The 12,413-nt window shown below is 45.3% G+C and overlaps 1 protein-coding gene across 1 annotated transcript in view; it reads right to left on the bottom strand.

Annotated features, from left to right (window-relative positions):
- Positions 1-11,868: 11,868 nt before the first annotated feature.
- LOC309547919 (uncharacterized protein) overlaps positions 11,869-12,413 on the bottom strand; it is a gene marked incomplete at its 3' end in the record, with an annotated part of 128,217 nt that continues 127,672 nt past the window's right edge. Inside the window, exon 5 of the mRNA XM_082247919.1 lies at positions 11,869-12,234. Within this exon, the coding sequence (XP_082104045.1) occupies positions 11,869-12,234 (366 nt within the window). The remainder of the gene's footprint in view (positions 12,235-12,413) is intronic.

The raw sequence follows: 12,413 nt of genomic DNA, 5'->3' as shown, positions 1-12,413 counted from the left end.
TGACCCACTCAAGTGACTTGGCCGGGAAGGAGAGCAAGCTGAGAGGGGGAGAGGAGCTTGGAAGGAGAGAAGTGATTATGGGTGCAGTAGAGACAGGGCTGGCCCAAGACATTGTGCTGCCTGGGTCCAAGAATGAAATGCTGCCCCCCCTCCAAAAAAAAAAATTCACGCCCTCCAAGAGGCCCACACATTCTATAGGACTATGAAAGCAGTCAGAGGGGTGTGAGTGTGTATGGAGTGACAGCAGGAGCAGGACAGAGCAGTAGACACTGGGCAGATGAGCGCACCAGGCTTTCTACTGTCTATAGTGCCACAGTGCCCTGCAGGGCTGCGGGCATGGTACAGAAGAACGCGGGGTGGTGGACATGGTACAGGAGAATGCAGGGCTGCGGGCATGGTACAGGAGAATGCAGGGCTGCAGACATGGTACAGGAGAATGCAGTGCTGCGGGCATGGTACAGGAGAATGCAGGGCTGCGGGCATGGTACAGGAGAATGCAGGGCTGCGGGCATGGTACAGGAGAATGCAATGCTGCAGACATGGTACAGGAGAATGCAGGGCTGCCGGCATGGTACAGGAGAATGCAGTGCTGCGGACATGGTACAGGAGAATGCAGTGCTGCGGACATGGTACAGGAGAATGCAGGGCTGGGGGCATGATACAGGAGAATGCAGTGCTGCGGGCATGGTACAGGAGAATGCAGGGCTGCGGGCATGGTACAGGAGAATGCAGGGCTGCGGGCATGGTACAGGAGAATGCAGTGCTGCGGACATGGTACAGGAGAATGCAGGGCTGCCGGCATGGTACAGGAGAATGCAGTGCTGCGGACATGGTACAGGAGAATGCAGTGCTGCGGGCATAATACAGAAGAATGCAGGGCTGTAGGCATGGTACAGGAGAAAACTGGGCTGTGAACATGTTACAGGAGAATGCAGGGCTGCGGGCATGGTACAGGAGAATGCAGGGCTGCAGACATGGTACAGGAGAATGCGGGGCTGCGGACATGGTACAGGAGAATGCGGGGCTGCGGACATGGTACAGGAGAATGCGGGGCTGCGGACATGGTAAAGAGAATGCGGGGCTGCGGGCATGGTACAGGAGAATGCGGGGCTGTGGGCATGGTACAGGAGAATGCGGGGCTGCGGGCATGGTGCATGAGAATGCAAGGCTGTGGGCATGGTGCAGGAGATTGCGGGGTTGTGGGCATGGTACAGGAGAATGCAGGGCTGCGGGCATGGTGAAGGAGAATGCGGGGCTGCGGGCATGGTACAGGAGAATGCAGGGTGCGGGCATGGTGCATGAGAATGCAGGGCTGTGGGCATGGTGCAAGAGAATGCAGTGCTGCGGGCATGGTAGAGGAGAATGCGGGTCTGCGGGCATACTACAGGAGATGCAGTGCTGTGGGCATGTACCATGCCCGCAGCACTGCATCTTCTGTAGTATGCCTGCAGCCCAGCATTATGGCAGGTAGTGTGGCTGTGTATGGAGCAGTCTCACTTACCTGTTCCTAAAGAGCGCCTTAGCATTTAAAAATGGCTGGGGAGGCAGAGCTGGAGTGCAGAAGGCTGGAGGAAGCTGGAGGGGCGGAATCCATGTGTGCTGGGGAGGCGAGAGGCGGAGTTCCGATCAGAGCCGAGTGCCTGGGGAAACTGGAAATCTTGGGGAAACCAACGTTGGCACAAGGTCCACGGCCGGCCTGACATGCACACTGCGCAAGCGCCGCAGCCGCCGCCGCTCTGTAAAGTCCGTACATGTTTGGCTTTTCCCGGAAATAGCCGAACGTTTACGGGCTTTTCCAAGCGGCGGCGCATGCGCAAATGCGCATGTCAGGCCGGCCGCGGACCTTTTTTTTTTTAGCAATAGCCGAAGAGAAGAGGCGGCCGCCGCTCTCTAAGTGCCACCTGGGTCCCATGGTCCCACCGGGACCCATGGTGGGGCCGGCCCTGAGTAGAGATGAGGCAGAGGGGAAGTTGCTGGAACGGAGGAGTCCAGAATCATACATTGTACAGTAACAGGAGGGAGAATGACAGTCACTCCTGTCAGGCAGGAGAAGCAGCAGAAGCTTCCAGTGCGCCCCCCTCATCACAGATTAAGATATCGCCCAGGGCAGGGTCCCCTCCCACCTCCTCCCCCCTTGTTCCGGCATTCTGCCGAAAGTTCCAACTTGCCGAGATCTCCAACCCATGTCACTTCCAGTCAGAGATCTCGGCAAGTTGCCGCTACTGCGCATGCGTGAAGCCAATGCCCTTGCACAGAGACCTTCAAAGCAGTGCATGAGAGTTGGGAGTTCTCGGCAGCACAATTCAATGCTACTCAGGGGCAGACTGGGCCGGGGGCAGGGAGGCATTTTTCCCCCCAGGCTGCTCTAATTCCCGTAAAAAGGCCGCTTTACCGCCAGCTGGAACTACGCATGTGCAGTTCCGGAGCTGGTCGAGTCTACTGTTCTGGTGGTGTCAGCGGGGTGCAGGAACGCTCGTGATGCGAGTAGGCGATGTGTCCTGTGACCAGTGTTGGTCATCTTACTTTAAAAAGTAATTAGTTACAGTTACAAATTACTTCTCCTAAAAAGTAATTGAGTTACTGACTCAGTTATCACATTGAAAAAGTAATTAGTTACTCAGCAAAGTAACTGCGACTTTTTTTTACTATTCTATAATGCAATTACGTTCTATGAGATCTTTAATAGTTGTGGCGGTGTGGCACACTGTGGGAGTCTGAGTCCTGAGTCCTCCTGACTGTGAGTAACTGTATTTTGTTTTGTTTTTTGGTACCTGCTGCCTGGAGTGGCTGGCTGTTGGTGGTGTGGCACACGAGTGGTGGCAGTGTGGCACACTGGTGGTGGTGGCGGTGTGGCACACTGGTGGTGGTGGCGGTGTGGAACACTGGTGGACCTGTATAATATATCTTATATCTGGAGAGTGGTGATGTCACTCCTGTATAATATATCTTATATCTGGAGAGTGGTGATGTCACTCCTGTATAATATATGTTATATCTGGAGGGCGGTGATGTCACTCTGTATAATATATCTGGAGCGCAGTGATGTCACTACAATAGAATGCACATTATACAAAGCAGTAATCTTTCTAAATTATTTTCATTAGATGAGTAATGCACGGTATATCCCACAGGGTGGCGCTCTTCCTCTCAGTGATTCCCTGTCCTGTAGGTCTTTGCATTCCTCTGCCTTCCAGTGTCGTGGATAATGAGCTCCCTGTTGGGTGTAATATGAATATTGGACTCTAGGGGGCAGCAGTGCACAGTGGACATGTATTGAATGTTTTCTTCAAAATAATATCAGTTTTAACGATACTGCACTATGGAGGCTATTTTTTCTATATCCATATGGAGTCCCTACCATTGAGGGAAGAGGAGTCACCCTTGAAAGCAATATATATATATATATATATATATATATAAAGCTGAAATACCCCTGCAAAGGGGCCTGCTATCTGGTAAGTGTAACCCCATAGGGGCACACACGTGAGAGCACTCAGAGCCATCGCACCATGGGGTGTTTCCTGGAATTGTTGGTTTATTGCAGCTGTCCCCTATTGAAGCACTTTAATGGCACTTACAGTGGGGGCAGCAGCTAGATATTCATATTTATCACAGATCCATAGCGTGGGATTATACATATAATTTGTACATGAAGTAAAGACTACATTTTCTGGTAGGTTTAAACCACTGTCAGAATATTATGTTATCTGTGTCCTGCCTGTGTGGGGACACAGACAGAATTTAAAGCCTTACATTTCTCATTCCTACTTATGCCATCCAAAACTAATGAAGAAGAAAACAAAAAAAAAAAATATGGTCTTGCTATCCTCTAAACGTGACTCAGTCTCCTCCTCTTCTCTCTCCAGTACCGCGATCAGCGGTCATAAAGGAGAGGGGGAATACAATTACATCTACTGCCATCTAGTGGCGGTAGATGTAATTGCGGTAACGCAGCCGAAAGTAGCGGCAGCGGCGTTACAGGGAGAGGACGAGTAATCAGATAGATTACTTGTTACCCTGAAAAGTAACTGCGTTAAGTAACGCAGTTTACTTAAACGCAGTTACTACCAACACTGCCTGTGACAGGGAAGTTGGCTGCACCAGTCACAGGGCTGAGTCTCTGCGTTCCATACACTGCACAGCCCCCTCCACATAAATGGGAGAGGCTGGCTGGAAAAGCTCTGCCTCCTCCCACCCCTCTCTCAATGTGCCCACCATGGGTGTCTGCAAGGGGAGGCAAGGGGGGGGCCCCTCCCCCCCATAAATGTCCTGGCCTGCTCTAAGAGGAGAGTCTATGGGGACCCTGTTCTAAAGGGGATATATGGAGGACCCTGGCCTGGCCAGCTCTCAAGCAGGATCTATGGGGATCCTGGCCTGCTGTAAAGGGGGTCATATTGGCTATATATATATACATATATATATATATATATATATATATATATATATATATTTATACTGTATATTGTGGCAGTGCAACTAGTGGTGAGCAGGTATTTCTCCCAGGATTATCAACCAGGCAGGTTGAGAGGCTCCAGGAGGACTTTTTTACTGGGAAAAGACTGGGTTTGCAGTTCCCTATGGTGGATAAAGTCCAGTTGGGGACCTGGAGTCTGGAGATTTCCAAGCGATCTGGGTGGGAGGAAATCTCCAATCCTGGGACCAGGTCTTAGGAACAGCCAGCACACTGATTGTGCAGGTGGATCTGGGCCTTTTAAGACAGACAGGACCAGGAATCTGGGCTCCACCCTCCTGAGGAGTCCTGGCAAGCAAGGAAGAAGTGTGCATGTCTGCACGGTGCAGTCTGACAGAGCAGACGGAGGGCCCAAGTCTGTGGGCTGGAGCAGCAAGGAAGGTGTGAAAGAGTGTGTCAGTAGGGGTACAGAGTGTGTACCAAACAGGGACACTGTTACAGGGTCAAGAGGACCGAGGTCAAAGCCAGAGCTGTATTGCTGACCTGAGAGCCAGGTGGCTTGGTATTTTTCACTTATTATTTCTTAACTGCTATGTAAAGTTGAAACCCCTGCGTGGGAATCCTGGATGGACTGTTTTTTCTTTAATACAAGTGGGCCAACAAGCCCTTAAACAGCACAACTGTGTGGACTAAGCTCACTGGTAAGCTCTACATTTAAGCTAAATAACCCCCAAATATCACAATATATATATATATATATATATATATATAACAGTGTATATATATATATATGGTGTCAAAGCTTTACCCAAACATCTCCCTCTGGCCGAGTGTTTTTAAAAGCTCTGCAAAAGAGAAACCTTTTGGACATACAAACTAGATCCTCTATAACCCAAAGGTGAATGAACAACTTGAGGTCAATGCTATAATATAAAATCTACTGTGTTTTTCAGTGTGATTGATTGTATAGATCTTCCCTTTTTCCCTCTGTTATCCATTTGTAGTAATTTCTGTTACATATGTATCTATATACATCATCTTTCGCTGTTTGGCAACAAAATGATACTTTGTTTCCTTATTGTATCTTTTTTGTATATTATCTTCCTTGCCTGTGAAAGTTTAGCTCCATACCCCCCTCTACTGGCCACTTCTTATTCCAGCCTTTCCTCTACTCCAATGTTTGATGTCAGTATGTAGAAGAATATATATATTTATATGTTCCCTTCTATATATATCTTTAAGCTTGTCACTATCCAAAACTTCTCCTATTGCCCTAATGCAATGTATCCATAATAAAAGAGCCCCCTTTTTATAAAAAAAAAGAAAAAAGAGGACACCACATATTCATTGTTTTTATAGTATATTTTTTATTAATATTTTGTTAAATGGTAATAATGTGTCACCTATTTTGTTTTATTCGGTTTCTTCACAATTTCCAAAGTTTTAAAACTTTTGTTTTTGTAGTTTTAGAATTTTTTTTCCCAGCTATGCTGAGTTCTGTATTTCCATGTTCTAGTCCCTAAATATCTCCTAACACTTCCCAGACACAGACCCCACATGCTGGTGGTGCAGGCAGGACATCTAGGGGTACAATAATCCATATATTTTGGTTCTGTCCATGGATCCGGCCCTTCTGGCAGAGTGTCTGTGCCTTAATTCAGGATCTGACTGGTTTGGTGATAGAAAACAACCCAACTGCCGGTGTTCTGTCGGTTACTGCAGATCATCGGATAATGCCTCCGACAATCTGTGTATGCGCAGTAGTGATCTGCCAATCAGCTGGTGTGACGTCAACACTGCGCATGCGCAGATCTCCAGAGGAATTATTCGATGATCATCAAAGCGTGGCAGCAGAATGTGGTCATCAGATTTTGCCTCGCTCTCTCTCCGCATAATGGACAGAACGCCGGCGAGGAGAATGTCCGCTCATAGTGCGCACATTGTATATTCTGCCCTCCCCCCTGCAAAACTCCTTTCCCTATGTGTGAGGTCAATTGTCAGTGCAGTTTATTGTTCCCTGAGATTTTAAGTTGAAAAGTTGCAGACGGCATGACTTCACCTAGAAAGAACTTCTAATGAAAGTGGATTATTGCCGATTACTGCCGTGTACAGAGCGAGGAGAATCTGACAATCAGATTCTGCCTCCGCACTTTGCAGATCATCAAGGTTGTTTTTTTTATTGTCACCCCCTGCACTGTCTTTACTCTTCCATTATTTGTGGATGTCGTTTTTTATGATGCCGCGGTTAGAGTGATGTGTGCCCTCCGACTGAAGACATCCCTTCTCCTACTCTGCCCATACAGTCCAGGTCACCCACTAAAGATTGAGTCTCTGTTTGGACTATTTTATATGCATATTTACATTTCTTTTTTTGGACTCCCATATAAAATATATATTGTACTGTATATACAGGGAGTGCAGAATTATTAGGCAAATTAGTATTTTGACCACATCATCCTCTTTATGCATGTTGTCTTACTCCAAGCTGTATAGGCCCGAAAGCCTACTACCAATTAAGCATATTAGGTGATGTGCATCTCTGTAATGAGAAGGGGTGTGGTCTAATGACATCAACACCCTATATCAGGTGTGCATAATTATTAGGCAACTTCCTTTCCTTGGGCAAAATGGGTCAAAAGAAGGACTTGACAGGCTCAGAAAAGTCAAAAATAGTGAGATATCTTGCAGAGGGATGCGGCACTCTTAAAATTGCAAAGCTTCTGAAGCGTGATCATCGAACAATCAAGCATTTCATTCAAAATGGTCAACAGGGTCGCAAGAAGCGTGTGGAAAAACCAAGGCGCAAAATAACAGCCCATGAACTGAGAAAAGTCAAGCGTGCAGCTGCCAAGATGCCACTTGCCACCAGTTTGGCCATATTTCAGAGCTGCAACATCACTGGAGTGCCCAAAAGCACAAGGTGTGCAATACTCAGAGACATGGCCAAGGTAAGAAAGGCTGAAAGACGACCACCACTGAACAAGACACACAAGCTGAAACGTCAAGACTGGGCCAAGAAATATCTCAAGGTTTTATGGACTGATGAAATGAGAGTGAGTCTTGATGGGCCAGATGGATGGGCCCGTGGCTGGATTGGTAAAGGGCAGAGAGCTCCAGTCCGACTCAGACGCCAGGAAGGTGGAGGTGGAGTACTGGTTTGGGCTGGTATCATCAAAGATGAGCTTGTGGGGCCTTTTTGGGTTGAGGATGGAGTCAAGCTCAACTCCCAGTCCTACTGCCAGTTTCTGGAAGACACCTTCTTCAAGCAGTGGTACAAGAAGGAGTCTGCATCCTTCAAGAAAAACATGATTTTCATGCAGGACAATGCTCCATCACGCGTCCAAGTACTCCACAGCGTGGCTGGCAAGAAAGGGTATAAAAGAAGAAAAGCTAATGACATGGCCTCCTTGTTCACCTGATCTGAACCCCATTGAGAACCTGTGGTCCATCATCAAATGTGAGATTTACAAGGAGGGAAAACAGTACACCTCTCTGAACAGTGTCTGGGAGGCTGTGGTTGCTGCTGCACGCAATGTTGGTGGTGAACAGATCAAAACACTGACAGAATCCATGGATGGCAGGCTTTTGAGTGTCCTTGCAAAGAAAGGTGGCTATATTGGTCACTGATTTGTTTTTGTTTTGTTTTTGAATGTCAGAAATGTATATTTGTGAATGTTGAGATGTTATATTGGTTTCACTGGTAAAAAAAACAAATTGAAATGGGTATACTGTATATTTGATTTTTGTTAAGTTGCCTAATAATTATGCACAGTAATAGTCACCTGCACACACAGATATCCCCCTAAAATAGCTAAAACTAAAAACAAACTAAAAACTACTTCCAAAAATAGTCAGCTTTGATATTAATGAGTTTTTTGGGTTCATTGAGAACATGGTTGTTGTTCAATAATAAAATTTAATCCTCAAAAATACTCATTTGCCTAATAATTCTGCACTCCCTGTATTTATTTTTGATGCCTTGATTTTTTTTTCTAAAGTCTCATTTTATATTATGTTTAGTGTTATCTCCTTCCCTGCATATACTGTTTGGGTAATGAGTATTTGTCCTTAATAGTGCTACAGTACACACATATACAGTATATATATATACACACACACTCACTGTATATGTTTGTGAGACACGCAGCCTGGCCTTACTAACAGGTTACGGCCCCTCTTTTTCCTTCAGGCATTCATTGATTTGCCCATGAGGGCTGCACTCCACTTTCACAATTCTTCAGCAAGTTATTTGGAAGTACACACTCTGGAGCAACCGCTGTTTATTTTTATTACCTTATTGTCTCCAGAACTCTGCCGACTCCATCACATGGAAGGTCATTCAGCCACGAGGAGCCTGAGGAACCCCTAGCACCTCTGGAGGAACCCTGGCTGAGAATGGGGAGACTGGAGATATTTGTATATTATTTGTACAGGAAGACAGCAAAGAAGGGAAACCAACAACCAAATTCTGAATTTTATTTGATTTGCTCTGTCAGCTACAGATAATATGAATCATATTAAAACATGTATAAAATATCACATAAATAAATATAATTTACTTTTGTCCCAAAATTGTGTCAGAGACTGATATAAAATACAAATGGTAAAAAGAGGAAAAAAATATGCTCTTTACTTTTCCCTCCATTGAGAGCAATCTTCTGTCTTCTATGTAGAGGTGAAGAGTTGCTGTCCTCCATAGAGGAAGGGAGGCTCAGAGATGGGATTACATTCTGGACAGATAATAGGTCCTCATTGTAAATAAACAGGTACTCTTTACACAGTCCATGCCTCATTATTGCACATTTTCCATTTGCTAAGTGCTTTATCCTGAGATAATTCAATGCTAACAGGAGAATTGGGAGAACCGGAATTCACCAATGATACAGATTATACAGTCAGGAGAACTGATATATGATAGAGTAAAGATTACCAATATACTGTATACACTTCATCAGAAGAACCTCTATATACACTCCATATAAATGATACTATTTGTAACATAAAAAAGTAAACACTTCTTTACATCTCGTACACAATACATTCATTTTATTGTCATCTTTAGGGCTCATGCACACTGCATCTAAAAAAAAAAATAAAAAAGCTGCTTTTACAGGCATTGGAGCTTTTATTTCTTCGCCTAAAAGCTTGAAGAAGCGTGTGCTTTTTTTTTTTTTTGCTCTTTTGCACATTTACATTGAGCTTATTTGAGCATAACCTTTTCTTTTTATAACCCCCTCCCCAGCTAATTTTTCTTTTTTTTGTGCGTTTCTGTGCTTTCACACATTTCTGGGCACTTTTCTGCTCGAAAGCTCCTCTCACAAATGCACGTTTGCACGGGTTATGTTTTCTGCCTGTAAACTCCAAAAAAACTCATAGTGTGCATGGACACATTGGCTAACATGGAGGGGAGTTTCCAGGCAGAAAATAAATGAGAGCTCAAAAGCCGCTTTCAAATGCAGTGTGCATTAGTAAACACACACTTTAGTAAACACACACACACATATTATGGGTTGAACTGGATGGACTGATGTATTTTTCCAACCTCACCAACTATGTAACATAAATCCTTACAGTCCATGTCCAGCCTCAGTGCTCAACACAATATTCATTTCTGTAATTGTGAATTGTCCCCTGCAGAACCTCATCATCACCACAAGATGTCCTCAGTCTTCCAGGCTGAAGTACATCTAGTATGACTAGACCTGCTGGAAGACTGAGGAAAGACTGTGAGTGCAAAGTGCTATGATCCCGCCCCCTGTGCATAGCTCCCCCCCCCCCCACCACTCACTGTGAAATGATGAAGAGAGCAGCACTAATGTTACTACGTCAGCACCACATTCTGTATTGTCCAGGGCTGCCCATCCTGGGAGAAAACTAGAGAGGACATGAACCCAGAATGACACATGATCATCCAGAAAACATCAGGAAGAGGTAAGTGAAAAAAAATAATGTACTACTGGGTGAGGGGGGATGATGGAGCCTGCAGTTGGGCATAAGTATCTGAATCTGTCTGGATATTACCTCCTTATCACCCTCTGAACAGCAGCACTCAGACTAGGAGTGGGATTGGCAACACTGTGATCCAATCAGGGCTCTACTGCCTGCACATGTGCTGACAGGAGGAGAGGGCAGAGTTGATGAGTTAGTCCTATTGCTCCAGTGCCAGATTTGTCTTTGTAAGCTGTCGGTGCTAAACTCTGGATTCCCTCTGGGCTCCTCTGTACTTTTGTGATGTCCCATTAGGACCTCCATGTTGTGTGCAGGAGGTGACGTCACTATTTTCTATAACGGTAAACATCACAAATACTCCGGTAACATCAGGATTTTCTCTGAGTATTTAGCAGTGACTGTTCAGCTTAGTATAAATGGTAACAGGAGTTTCCTCCAACAATATTGTGCATAATATGACCCTGCAATGTTCAAATACATTCCAACAGAAGACATATAGCCAGGAAATGGCAACAATCACCCAGCAGTGTTGTCACCAGAAAAATACATTCAGATTTACGTTTTGCTCGTCTGGGAGGTTTAAACAGATGACAGATTACTAATCAGTAGAAAATCCTGAGAAATGTAGAAATCATTTTTTCAGGCAGTCCGGCTGCCATCACAACATTCAGCATTTCTAATATGAAGGATCTGTATGCACTGGGGCTCCGGCTTCTTCTCCTTCCAGCAGAAGTAAAGTCTTTTCTGCCCAAAAACCTTTTCTTTCCTGCTGGTAATGTTGCTATTCTGCACACTGACTGTAGTACATGCAGAGTACAATGTATAGTCCTGGGATCTCACAGATGCTGGGAATGGAGTCGGATGCTGAGATAATGTAACTCCAGTGTACATGTGTGGGGATTCCATCATCAGTGCCTGTCCAATGGGAGAAGGAATGACAGAACATAATGGGAAGTCTAAAAATTAGGAAAAATCCGTCAATGGGGACACCTCTCTGTGACAACTATCTCAGATGTATTTCCTTCTGCATCTCCAGGAAAGGAAGTTAAGGGAAATCGTCCCATTGGGACACAAGACAAAACATAACTTGAGAGAGGTTTACCACCCTTATCTACTCTAAAACAAAAAATGGCTGTGCATCCACTTCAATGTGGACCTAGACTCCGGCATCTTTATATAGACGCCATGTTTAATATAGGTGACGCCTACATAAAGGCAGCTCATCTAGACTCCGCCCCTGATGACACCATGAGTATCAGAAGTAGGAGTGGGTGGGGTATACAGTTGATGATGTCATACAGCTGATAGGTACCTATTAGGATAGAAGAGGGGTGTCAGGGCACTGAAGGCTCAATCACACCTGAGCACACAGAAAACACATGCAGGTTGATGCGTGTTGACATACATCTCTCTGCAGGCTGACCTGCATTTTTTAAAATGCAGTTTTTCTTCATAGGACACATCAAGGGTCAGGATACTCACTTTTTGTTTGTATTTTGATAAGAATGTTACATATATGCAGATTTTTGTGCGTTGTGCTGCATGGAGTGCATTTTGGTGTGAAGGGCACAGAGATAGCAATTGACCTCTGCCAGTGGTGAATCTTGAAGAATACCATTGGTGGGTATAGCTTCATTCTGAATGGGTGGCACAGATCTGCCCTCTACCAGTGACACATCTTCATAGACACCATCGGTGGGTATGGAATTATTCTGGATGGGTGGCACAGATATGACCTCTGCCAGTGGCGAATCTTGAGGAATACCATTGGTGGGTATGGATTTATTCTGGATGGGTGGCACAGATCTGTCCTCTGCCAGTGGCACATCTTTAGAGACGCCATTGCTCTTCAAATTTATTTTCCTGTAGTAAATCTGGAAATATAAATCACACAGACACTGCTCAGAAAACTGCAGAGACTATCACCAACCTACAGCATTGGGACTGTTCTCTCTCCAGTTTATTCCCAACCTCCGTCATCCAATAGTCCATTCTCCCATGTGATATGGCTTCCCTGGGTCTGAATTCCCCCCACTATGCCAACTGCTGTCTG

The sequence above is a fragment of the Pelophylax lessonae genome (assembly GCF_965119305.1).
Source record: "Pelophylax lessonae genome assembly, chromosome: 2".
In the NCBI taxonomy this organism is placed as follows: domain Eukaryota; kingdom Metazoa; phylum Chordata; class Amphibia; order Anura; family Ranidae; genus Pelophylax; species Pelophylax lessonae.
Note: the sequence above shows the minus strand (reverse complement) of the source record. Positions and strands in the feature narration are given on the sequence as shown.